Source organism: Myzus persicae, unplaced genomic scaffold, assembly GCF_001856785.1.
Source record: "Myzus persicae strain clone G006 unplaced genomic scaffold, MPER_G0061.0, whole genome shotgun sequence".
Lineage (NCBI taxonomy): Eukaryota > Metazoa > Arthropoda > Insecta > Hemiptera > Aphididae > Myzus > Myzus persicae.
In genome coordinates, this window is record NW_019103985.1 from 164475 (window position 1) to 178190 (window position 13716).

Sequence of the window (13716 nt, forward strand, 5' to 3'; positions counted from 1 at the left end):
TTCTACTAATTACTATAAAAGCTATACTACATTACTACCCAAAGACAAATGAAGCTGAGATTGACCACCTAATACAATCCACGTACTGTAGATTGTGATGATTAAATTTTTTTTATGAAAATGTGACTACAATTTTAGTATAATTAATGGTGGGTATGTCACACTAAAAAACGGGTTAAATCTACTATCTTAACTTTCCTTGAATCGTCAAAATCAGTCAAGTATTTTTAGATTCTAAGTGGAACGATGAATGTATTGATTTTACAATGATGTGTGTTTTTTATTTTTTTTAAAATTTTTTTTTGTGTCTGTCATCACCTTTTAGGACAGTAAAACTGCTTCGATTTTCTTCAACAGCAACTTTTCTGATTGGAAAGTGAATCTAGTTGGTACTTTGGGGGGTCAAAAGTAAAAATTTCCTAGTAGTTTTCAAAAGCGACGTGAAAAACAAAAGAAAAATTAAGGAAAAACGGGGATTTTTACGCAAAATCGATTTTGGTTTTTGTTGTAACTTTAAAACAAATGACCGTAGATATATGAAATTTTCACAGGTTGTTTATATTTGCATTTTCTATACACGGTAAAATTTTGAAAATAATTTGACTCTTTTTGAACTGTTTACGGACATTGTCAGTTTTCAATTTTTTTAGTTTTTTTTTCTATAAATATCAATACAATTTTATTTGTTGGTTAAAAAACTTGAAAATTTAATACAAGGCTCCTAGTATATTGTTTCAAAGGCAGATGAAAAAAATTAAAAATCCTTAGTCACAGTTTTTTTTTATAAGCATTTAAAGTTCAAATATTGACAAAATACGTAAAAACGACAAAAATTTGGAAATTATTTTAAGTTAGAAATTCATAAAAAATTTTGTTTTTAAATCTTAGATTTTAAAATTTAATACAAGATTTCTCATAAGTTTGTCTACCTTTATCAAAAAAAAAATTTTTAGAAGAAAGTCAAATTAAATTTTTATGAGGGTTTGAAATTCATATTTTTACAACATTTGATATTCACTCGATTTCTCATGTAACGATTTTCTGTTTTTGTTGTAATTAAAAAACGAATGGCTGTAGATACTTGAAAATTTCACTGAATGTTGATATTAGCATTTTCTAAACACGATAAAATTTTGAAAATAATTTGACTCTTTTTGAGATGTTTACGGACATTGTCAATTTTAAATTTTCTTAGTTTTTTTTTCTATAAATACCAATAAAATTTTATTTGTTGGGTGAAAAAGCTTGAAAATTTAATACAAGGCTCCTGATATATTTTTACAATAGCAATTGTAAAATTTTTAAAATACATAGGCACAAATTTTTTTTAAAAGCATTTAAAATTCGAATTTTGACAAAATTTATCAAAATCTCCAAAATTATTAATCACTGTAATTAAAAAATTATAAAATGTTCAGTTTTTATAACTAAGGATTGAAAATTTAAAACAAAGATTCTCATAAATAGTTCATACTGTAACCAAAAAATCTACAAAAAACATAAACACAGTTATTTTTTACAGACATTTTAAATTCAAATTTGGACGAAATTATATATTAAAATCAGTAATAACGATTTTGGTTATTTTGTTGTAATTTAAAAATATTATTCGTCGGTATAATATGAAACTGAAGAATCAAAAAAATCAAAATATAGCCTATCTATACAATCTACAGTTTAATATTACGATTAAGTCAATTATTTTGTTAATACCATAGATAAGTATGTAATATGTCTTAAACCAAGACTGACATACCGTCTCCACTCAGAATCGTTTTTCTTATACAATGATATTGTATCATTGAATTCAAATTTAATTCCAACCATTATACAGTGACCCACTTGTAACCTACTGTACAGCAGAGCGACATCCACTTACCCGCTTTTTTATTTTATAAGCCTCAATCATATACCTTAGCCTTCTATGTATGATAATTAATAATTGTTACCTATGGCTTCTAATCAAATACTTTTTAACCGATTTGGAATCCCAAATAATATACTTAAAAAGTTGGTACTAGTGGCAACTTATGTATAAACAAAAAACCCTTTGATTTTTAGGAGGTGGAAAAAAAAATTCATGTGTAAGCTGCTCTATAAGGGTAGAAAAACAAAGTTACAAACTCTTCCCAAGTGTCAAGGAATTTATTAGTATAACATTTATTGAAAACCATCCTGTAGTTTTTGAGCCTAAAGCGCCATGGCGGACAAAAAAGAAACATTTATTTATATATATATATATATAGATTAAGCTACAGAAATAAATGTATAAAAAAGGAAAAACAAAAACTAAACTGTAGGCACTTTTTTTATAATTAAAGTATAATCCTTTAATATTTATATGTATAGTAATTTCACAATGAATAGACAATGATACAATTAAATCTAATTTTTAAACCTAATGGCCCATGTTGCCAAGGACATCATATTAATAATAATAAAAAAATTAAATCTAAACAACAGAAAATAATAAATAACAATAATTCAAATCATTATTATTTCTGTTTAGGATAGTACAATTATAAAACACAAAAGACAAAAAAATGTTCCTAATTGTGACGTGAGTTACCATAACCAACATAATTGAGATTGAAATAATTACAGTACATATTATTTAATTTATGAATACAATCTCAAAGTAAACATATGTTTGAAATAATATTACACCACAATATTGTATTGAAAAAAATTCATAATTTTAGTAACTTGTATAAAGAAATGTAATTGAAATACAAGTAAAATTCTAAATGTATGGCACTATTTTATTGTTACATACAATTTAAAATAGAATTAACATAAACAATGATGTTACTTAAGTCAACTAATTTCACTTTTGCCAACATATTATACATATGATTAGGAGTATGAGACATTAAATAAGTATAAAATAAGTAAAACCTAAATTCGCAGAAGTATTACATGTACAAAATTATAATTTTAATGTATATATCATGCTATAAAAAGTACCAATGCATTTCAATATTGTTTACAGTAAAACATATTGTAAATAAACCAAAAAAAAAAAACAACTATATTATTTTTAAATAAGTAAGAAAAAAGTCAAACTAAAGAAAATAATAAAATTCAGAATCAGCTGTAGAAAATTGCAGCACAGATTAATGCATTACAATTGAAGATGAGCCAATATATTAAATAGATAATTATATAGATATTCACATCATTTCATTTTGGCACTGAATTCTGATTTCAGTTTACACAATATAATTGTATGTTATCAAACTTGTAGATTGAGGTATAAAGTTGTATAGAATCTACTTTCTTTTGTAAGTCTTTAGTTTTAGGCCTTACTTATGAATTATAACTTTAAAATATTTTTAATTTGGTATAGAAATATAATTCTATGTAAAAATTCAATGTTTTTAAACTGATGTATAAATAATAAATAAAAAAATATAAAACCAATTTTTCTTTTTAAGTCTTTAGTTTTAGGCCTTAATTATAAATTAAAATTTTAAAATATTTTTAGTTTGGTAAACAAATATAATCCCATGGAAAAATTCATTTTTGTTCACTGATGTATGAATAATAAACAAAAACATTTAATTGAAAAAAAAATTGTTTTGATTGAATGGTAACAAAAATGAAATTAAATAGATTTGAGCTTGTTCTTTATTAATTATTCATATTAGTTGATTAGTAATTCTAAGACTGGTTACTGCTTAATAATTACACATTTTCCATAATTTGTTATTGAGATAGGATTACCACTCTTCCACTGATTGCTTGATATACTCAGACAATACTGGAACATACTAAAAAAATAAAATAAACATTCATTTAATTTATATATTATTTTATGAATATTTTTTGATATAATATATTAAGTGCTATTCAATAAAGTAAAGTATATTATTAGAATATGTTACTAGAAAATAAGAATCATAAACTCAATAGTTATTTAAAAGAATACTAAATAATAAATTGATTTTATTTCAGTTTAATATACCGGGTGTTCAAGTTATGTTGCATTGAACATTAATCAAATATTTAAATATTAAAACAATTCATATGCAGGGACATACTTGTGGCGGTGAAAAGAGCATTTGCTGTAAAACCTATGATTATTTGAGTCATTAAAGCAGTTTGTGCAGTATAAATATTAAATAATACGATTTAAAAATATTGGTTTAAAATTATTATCAATTATCCTATTTTAATCATGAAAACCGTTTTTGTAAAGGTTTTAGTGTCAAATTTACCAGAAAAATTAAATTAAGAAAAATGCTTCGAAAATATTCAAATTATTTACTTAATACATAAATACAAAGTTATTGTTATAAATTACATCGTGAATTTTGAAATACTAATAGAATAAACTATACAAATAAATTATTTAAAAATTAAATTGATAACAGAAATTGTCACAATTTACAATAAATTGTATTAAAATGAAAAATGTATGTACCGGTCTTATGTCATTAAATTGACTCCAAGGTTCCTGATCTTCACTGCTATACTGGGATAAAAATTCTGGGATATCCTGATCAGCCTGAAATTATAAATATTTTAATTGTTGGATGTGTTATTACATAATAAGCTATGAAATAAAAATAAAGAGTTTAAAACAATTTAGTTTACCAGTTTAAGAGTATTAACTAAAAATGGAGCCATGGGAGAATCGTTTGTTGGGTCATAAAATGAAACAGCACGACCTGCATTTCCCAATCTACCAGTACGCCCAATTCTATGTACATATTCTTCAATGGTTTTTGGTAAATCAAAATTCACTACCGTTGTGACACCTGTTATATCTGTAAAAATAAAAATATAATTTTATATAAAAAAATATATAGTTGCATGTTGAGTGTTAGTATTACACATATCCAAGATAGAGTTCTGATAATTGAAAAATTAAGAATCATAAAAAATCTTAACTTGAATTTCTTTGTACAAGAAATACACTACTAAAATAAACATTTGAAAATTTAAAAATATGGATAAATATAGACAAAAAATGAACTTTGAGTTTAAGTTAATTTGTACAATTTGTTTTTATTTACTGCAATAACATTACAAAGTTAAACAATTTACTCCAGTTTACTTTCTTTGAAAGTTGTTTTCAGACATTTAAAATCAATGGAACTAAAATAATATAAGTTAGTAAAATGCATTTAAAAGCTAGCTATTCCATAAATATGAGTATAGTTAAATTATGAACACATGTAAAACACTATTGAATGCAGTGTCAACAAAACTGAAACTAATGTAGTATAATATTTTTTATATCTGACTTTTATTGCAATTTGTAGTAAACCTAAACAATGTCTAAGAATATTACATAAAAAATGTTAATATATAAATGTTTGCATTTAATTGTTAGGTATTTATTTATGTTTATAAATAATTTCAATATAATTTTTGAAAATCTAAATGATCGAATACATTATAAATTAAATATACCTAGTCCTCTAGCAGCTACAGCTGTAGCTACCAAGATCTTCATTTTTTTGGTCTTGAAATCCCTTAAAGCTTTTTCTCGTTCTGGCTGTAGACGATCGCCGTGTATGCTTGTAGTAGGATAATTAAGTTCACTGAGAAAGGCTGCTATGAAATCAGCTTGTCTTTTTTGTTCAACAAATACAATTGTACCTTGGCAATCATCTGTAATAAACATAATGTATAATATTGATAAATTACTAATTTAAAGTTAAATGGAAAGTATGATATTTAAAAAAAAAAAAACAAAATATTTAGTAGGTATGTACTGATTAAAAAATGTATACTTACTCGTTTCATTTAGCATAGCAACTAATGCTTTTTTTTTACTAAACTTATTAACTTCTATAAATGTTTGTGTAACATCTTTACAAGCCCCTCCAATTTCTCCAACAGCTACTGATATATAATCTGATTTCAAATAAGATTTAGCTATTTGTTGAACATTTGTGGGTAAGGTTGCTGAAAACATGATTGTTGATCTTTCTGCCTAAAATTAAATATATTTTTGTTTATATATTTATTATATACATATATTAGTAAATTAATGAGTATAGATAAACAACAGTTTTAACTTATAACTAATATTAAATTACAGTTATTTCAAATGATAATCGAGTACACCGGAATACATACAATAAAGAAGATGTTAGTTGGTCAGAGTGAAAATTAGCTCTTTTATTCCACAGTCGATACAATTCATTATTGCTATTTCCTCCAAAACTACTGAACCAATTTTAATAAAACTTATAATATAAGCTCTTTGATATCTAAATTGTGCATAGATTAAGTGTGGAATTTCTAGGTGCTATCATTAATTAATTAAGATTAATTACTCATTATTTGTATTATGATAACATTAATAATAACACAACAATACGGAATGTTTCTTTACATATATATTATATGGTTGTTATTGGTTACAGGAAAGTAAATAGTTATTTTCATGTTTAGATGATGTGTGTGTTTATTTTATTTTGTTGATTACTTAATACTACACCAAGCATTTAGTTAATGAAAAAATATGCCTAGAAGAGGACGACGAGGTAGTAACATTATAGGTTGTCAAATAATAAGAATAGGGGTAATCCGCAGTGTTAAGGTTATGTAATCTTTCAATTATGATACCAATTATTGAAAGTTAACAACAGTAAAGTTAAGCTATGACAGAACACCAAGATGAGTTGCAACACTTGTGAAACTTGTTTCAAGAAAATTGATTTAGCTAAAAATATAAATGTTTTTTTTTGTTCAATTTTATTAGAAACCAAAATATATTTTTCCTTTATCGCTCCGCCCCATTTTTGTCCTAGAACACACCTAGTACTAGTCTTGTATCATTATTTACTAGGTATATTTAAAATGAAAATTGAAATATTTACCGAAGACACCATAGTATTATCAGTTAATATGCGTTCAATATCAAGTGAAAAACCCATGTCCAACATACGATCAGCCTCATCAAGTACAAAGAATCGCAAAGATGAAAAAGTAATTAAACCTCGATTTACAAAATCAATTAAGCGTCCCGGAGTAGCCACAATTATATGAACACCTCTCTGAAAAAAACAAACTATATTAATTATATGTTTCTTGATGATATTAAAATTCATTTTACCAAAATTTTTTCTTTTTGGTGATAAGTTGCTGTTCCTCCATAAAGAAGTTCACATCGAATTGAAGTATATTTGCTTAATTTAGTTGTAACTTCACATATTTGTATGGCAAGTTCTCTAGAGGGCGCCAGAATTAAAACTTGTGGTTCGCAATGATTATAATCAACAACTAATTCAGATGGTTCACTAATTAAACTGTTTAAAATTGGTAAAACAAAAGCTGCCTGAAAATCAAAAATAAATTACAATTTAATCTATAATAATAAAAGCATTTTAAAACTCTTTTTACTTACAGTTTTTCCAGAACCAGTTTGAGCACTAGCTATCATATCTTTTCCATTCATAATGATTGGTATAGCATATTTCTGAATTGGAGTTGGAGTAGTATAATGACAATTGGTCAAATTGCTTATTAATATTTCACGTAGACCAGATTCTTGAAATGATGTTATGTGTTTGGGTACTTCCATTCCACTTACTCTTACTTCAATTTTATCGTACTTTTCAAAGTTTAATCCTGCTTCCATTGTGAAGTCATCATTTTCTTCAAAGTCTGGAGGAATATAAGTTGATTTTTGCTTTTCCATTTTACCATTAAAACCTTTTTTATTTGATTTTTTAGTAAACCGTGTACCTTGTTGGTATCCACGACCACTTTCATGATAACAGTTATTACAATCATTGATTTCTGAATAATTTCCGGTATCTGTACTATTGTTTGCTGGATCACATGTGATTGGATACCCCCAAGAATCATAGGATTGTAGATCAGAAGACTCGACATAAGTTAGTCCGTTATTTTCATAACTAGAAGTATCAGTTTGATATTCAACATCAGATTTTGTTTGATTTGAGTCTACACAACCAGTAACATCAAAACATTCATTGGTTTGATTATCACAAAAATTATCGACCACTTTGCCATCATCAGTATGACCATTGTTATTAATTGGATCCCAATCTGTATAATTTGAGCTCGCTTTACATTTATCACCGTTGATTTTAGTTGAATCCCAATCATCAGTATTAAAAGTACTAGCATACCAACTATCTCCTTGAACAAGTGTACGGCCAGTTGCATTTTGGACTAAAGGTTCACGTTCTTTATTTACTTCTTCCATATTGATGATTTCTAGAACAAAATAATTAATTGTATTTAAAATAATGTAAAGTAAAATAATAATTTAAAATGTCACAAACAAGTAATAAATGTAAAGAAAATTATGTATTATGTTGGTATAATAGGTACTAATAGGTACTATCCAATAAGTATTTATATTTATGCTGTGTTCATCATGTATCAGTCATATAATATTTTGACAATATTTTGATCAAATATTTGTTACATACTTACATGTAAGTATGACCTATTTTTAGCTGAAATCAGCCATGTATATAAATTGTATACCTGTAAAATATGGTTTAAATATAATCAATATTGAATTACTTAATAGGTAGGTTTAACGGGCATTAAATGAGTGATAGAATTTCAATTTATACATAATACTGAATTTCAATCATGACATAACATACATTTTTAGACCAATATTAAGGAGAGAAACAATATAGTTTCAAAGAAACTTCAGAGCAAAAAGAAACTAACATTTAAACATCAGAGAAAAGATATAAACAATGTTATGGTAATTCATTGTGTTCTTGTGTTAGGTATTTGCTTCCATTTATATATTATTTTTATTTTTAAATATGTATTACAAAATGAAACTATAGGTACACATATGTAAAACATGTATACATCTAAAATATAAATGTGGTACCTATAACACATAAATCTAATTTACTGAACATTTAGTCAACCTATAATGCGTCATGGTTTAATATTATCTAAGTAAGGTCTTATTCAAATATTTAGATATATTATAAAAACTACCAATTTTTGTGCATAGTAGCAAGTTATTTCATGGCCAGTTACTTTACTTTAAACTTACTCTTTTCTAACACATTTTTCACTTTTTCCTGAATAACATTATTTAAAATTACAAAATAATAAATATTTCTTGGCCACGTATAGTATTGGTGTAAAATTTACAAAAATAAAGTCAATGTCAAAGTTGACAAATTAAAATCTGATCTTAGAAGTCTTAATATCCGATTAATAGATCAATGATGGACAATAAGTAGGTATACTATATTTTAATCAGAAAAAGCACATTCTCACATGCGATAGCGAGATGAGATTGTTTAAGTTACATTTTATATAATTGATGTTCTCGCATGCTCACTGATTATAATTTACTATATAGGTGCATAAACATAACCACTACACATGTATACCTCATGTTGCCTATATTAAACTCCTTAACAACAAACATAATAATATTTCGATCCTCTTTACAATCAAATTTAAAATAATAATATATTAATGTACAACTATCCTGCTCTAAGGTTAGTGAAGTGAGACGAGCAGTGGTGTGGTGAAAACGGTTTTATGACGCATAGGCGTCTTGGTGGAAATTTTTTTTTTGATAGGATACATTATGGTAAGCACTAAGCAATAACATGACACAAAAATAAAATATTTAAATCCATTATATATTTTACTAAGGGGATTATGTATTTGCATGTGTTGCCTTCGTCTTACACATGTACGACTTAATATATTTTCGTTCCCTAGTTTCAATATAATGAGCTGTTAGTTTTGATATTAGAGTGAATTGACCTATGATCAAACTTTTAGGTACGAACATTATTCATGTCCTCTCCTTGGTGTTTTTATGATGTTTTAATTTTTAAGTGAATTATGAGCATTTTCAATTATTAATACTTTAAATACTCATAACTCGCTTAAAAATTAAAATATCGTAAAAAACCGACTAGATAATATAGATATTGTTCTTTACAAAAAGTTTAACAATAGGTCAATTCATTCTAAGATCAAAATTAACAGCACACTACATGTGTAAAACGGAGACAATACATGTGGGTGCGACGTTTCCTTAAGACTGGGTGCACCAGTACCCATGGGCCATGGGTACTGAAATGTACGCTGTGCATCACTCGTTTATAATAATTGTTCACCGAAACGCTGAAGACGAGTGTCTACCACAGGGCGTGTATTTCGTTTATTTTTGTACGTACATCAAACAGCAGTAATTCAAAAATATTTACAACAAATACGGGCCAGTAAAAGAAATTCCAAGAAAAAAAGTGATTTTAGTTAGATTTCTTGTAAGTTATAAGATTTTAACGTATTACAATTATAAAACAGTCAATCAAGATCGCAAAAAAAAAATGAAAAAAAATACCTGTAAGGCTGTAAATATTGCCTGTTGCGTACCTAACCTACCTACCGACCTACCCTAACAAAATAATAATGCGGAAGTAAAACTAATAAAAATAGGCGGAAATGAGTATTAATTAATAATTAGTTAATACCTACACGTGTAAACGAAGGATTGAGAAGAATCAAGCGTGTATTACACTCGATTTGGACAGACGTATAAAAACAATCAAAAATATTATATATCACAGTAGCTTACCTAGATCTCGTGGTTTTCTGTGACAATAACAATATTATTCTCGTTTCTCGTTGTCGATGTCAATAATAATGATGTTATTATTGCGGTGGTGTGCCGACGGGATGCAGAGAAGACCGCAAACTCCGGGACGAAATCGATAGGCTCAGAAGCTGACGGGACGTCTGTGTCGCGGGCACGACGACAAAGTGTGAAATACCGCGATACACTAAACGCCGGTCGTCATCGTGGTCTCGCACGGCGTACACCGGTTGGAGTGTAAACAGAGAGCGACTGAGCGAGAGGGGCTGAGAGAACGAACGAACGTTTGAGAGAGAGAGAGTGAGAGCGAGAGGAGAGCGAGAGCGAGACGCACGATGGTGAGAAGAGAGAACGGTCGTGTGGGGCAGAGAGGAAGAGAAGTAACGAACGATCGTGTGCGAGAGAGGCGCTACGGTGTACGGCGGCGGTGGCGGCGGCGGCGCTCGACGGGAACAGACCGAAGCAATAACAACAGTATTGTCCACGGGATGAGGGGAGGGGAAGGGTACAGATTTTTGGAAAGACGAAATAATTTTACAAAACCATTGTTCGGACCGCACCACACGAGTTCACCACCCTCGACGACGGTGCACTCGTACCCGACGGTTTCTACGAATTATATCTGTAGGCCTGTGGGTGACGCGGGCATACGAGGGAGGATGATTCTTCGGGTCACGCAGGGCCATAAAAACCAAGAAAGGAGGAGAGGAAAAAAAAAACGAAAACAATACGAAAAACACGTGTGAGGTTCAGCACGTATATACACAAACGAAAACCGGTCGAATAACATCCCGACGTTCTGGCTCCGCAACAAATGTGGTTGTATTTCGTGTGTGTTTGTAGATTCCGTCTATTATTCGGGTTCGGCTGCAGTTTCTTACTCTTTCTTACTTTTTCGGCAGTTCGGCGCCGAGTTCAACGGTACCAGTGCACACGGTATTCTTACCACATGTGCGTGTGTGCGTGTGTGTGTGTGTGTGTGTGTGTGTGTGTAAAATTGTACAAAAATCCCATTTACCCAACCTGAGAGTATTTTTTCGTTAGGACCAATTCATTCCGTTTTTAAATGTAAACTTGCTTGTGAACTGCGAAAAACCCAAAATTCCAAAACAAACGTGTAAACGCGCACTCGTGCATCCAACAAACGGGCAACAATCTCATCAACTATACCCATACCGTACCGAATGTTCGAAAATAGGGAATTTTCTAGTGTACCAAATATATAGGACCAAAAGATACGGTTTAAGAATTTGTGATAGTTATTATGGTAGATAACAAATAAAATATATGTACAAACATTTTTTACATTACACATTAAAATACAAAGTACAACGGTACAGCTGCACAATAATAAGTATATATTGCCATATTGGTACATTTTTCACTGAACTTTTTTGCCGGGAATTTCTTCCCGATTACTGTGTGTGTGTCGAAGCTATACGCATTCACCTCTCCTTTCATCAGCCACTCCAGAACCACATCTCGCATTTTCGCCACCACAATATCGGAAAGTCAGAAAATTCTTAATAATAATGTTTTAAAGATAATTCAAGTAAATTGAATATAATATTGTAATTAATTGGTAACAATGTCGTCGTCAGTTCAGTAATATTATCAGTACCTAACAGTAATAATATTATCGAGTTATCTAATTAGAATATCGTCCGTTCGTCAATTATTATACTGATCAGTGATCAGTTATTATTACTAATCATTATGAGTTTATGCCATGACTCATGGAACTGCGCTTGTATTAGTAGCTACTCATTACTTCATTAGTAAATGAAAAATTAGAGATAAAGTTATATCCGGGCTCCTGCACGAGACTGTTTCGTACAGGCGGTCGAAAAGATGAACAATAATTATCACGAACGGGTGGTGGTATATGCATGACTAATATTTAGTAATTGTTGGGGTACATACTATATTATAGCCTTAGAAAATCAAAGTTAAAAATAAGTCATACGATCAAAAGGGCCCATTTAGTTATTACACATTTTAATTTCACCGAACGAAAATCGATAAACGACTTAAATGAGACAAGACGTCGAATCAGCACTCCCAGTGCGTGGATTCTACCCGCAAACATATTACTATCGATGCTTTGCGTTACGATGCTATACGTTTTAATTGATTTACGAAGTTATTGAAAATGTAGATTGATAGAATTTTAAGTTTAAAAAAATGAATTCAATCATAAAAATGTGAGTGTGTGGTAAATGACAATAGTACATTATAGACTGGGCAGGTACAGACTAGTACAATAAATTAGTTAAGCTATCTATACTGATTTACCTATTACAAATTACAATGTTATACGAGCCCGATCGATTAACAAATAACAATAGATCGTAGTATCATACAATGATGAAAATAGAAAGGAAGTGAGGTTTAAGTAATAGTAAACTATAAAAAAACTTCTATAACAAAGTTAAAAATAACAGTACAAAAATAAATACTAGACACAAGTTCAAAAATAATGCTAAGTAACGTATGACTTCTTAAGTGAAAAAAAAATGTTCCAAATTAGCCTGGAGTGAAAGCGCTCAGAGCTAAGTGATAATGGTGCGTCTAAATTCAGTTATCCTACGAATTATAGAAAAATATTTGTGGGAAAAAATATCTTGGTATAGTTTTAACCGGAAAATACATCTGGCTGGTAAAAAAATATCTACGATTATGTGCATTACCTAGTATTTGTTCTTACTATTTCAAATCTTCTCTGTTTATTTGTTTAGTGATAAAATGTAACTTTATAACGATGCCAAAATTAATCAATCAATACTGTTTGACTTTTGTCAACTGTTTCGAGACGGGAAAAATAATATTATAAATAATAAACTAATTTTTAAAAGGAATACAATATTATTTTTGGAAAGAAAAATATATATTTTAACAGTATTCATATTCATTTGTATTTGTAATTTTTAAAAGAAATAGATTGTTAATTAAAAAAAATAGTTTCAATAATTTTCCTATTTACGTTTGGATTCTGAGCAGCTGTATTTTGGACCACTCAATAGCCATATTTAAGTATTGAAAATCAAATATTATTGGGAATTTGGCCCATTTCTTGAAGATTTTCCTGGAAAATAGATAAATTCTATACAGGTTTTATGGTATGCATA

General features: G+C 28.6%; 1 protein-coding gene across 1 annotated transcript; it reads right to left on the reverse strand.

Annotated features, from left to right (window-relative positions):
- Window positions 1–3707: 3707 nt before the first annotated feature.
- LOC111037227 (ATP-dependent RNA helicase vasa-like) lies at window positions 3708–10823 on the reverse strand. The gene is made up of 9 exons (XM_022319637.1): window positions 10571–10823; window positions 7367–8205; window positions 7076–7297; window positions 6840–7016; window positions 5749–5947; window positions 5422–5622; window positions 4600–4772; window positions 4427–4510; window positions 3708–3773 (listed from the first exon to the last, which is right to left on the reverse strand). Exons 2-9 carry the CDS (start codon window positions 8192–8194, stop codon window positions 3723–3725), a joined length of 1935 nt encoding a protein of 644 aa, XP_022175329.1. The 5' UTR covers window positions 8195–8205; window positions 10571–10823; the 3' UTR covers window positions 3708–3722.
- Between the last annotated feature and the right edge of the window lie 2893 nt (window positions 10824–13716).

Coding starts and splice junctions, on each gene's coding strand:
- LOC111037227 (XM_022319637.1), bottom strand. CDS start 8,194: ATGGAAGAAGTAAATAAAGAACGTGAACCTTTAGTCCAAAATGCAACT. Junction 5,623..5,748: donor TGCTATGCTAAATGAAACGA/GTAAGTATACAT, acceptor TGTTTATTACAG/ATGATTGCCAAGGTACAATT. Junction 4,773..5,421: donor TGTAGCTGCTAGAGGACTAG/GTATATTTAATT, acceptor TTATTTTTACAG/ATATAACAGGTGTCACAACG.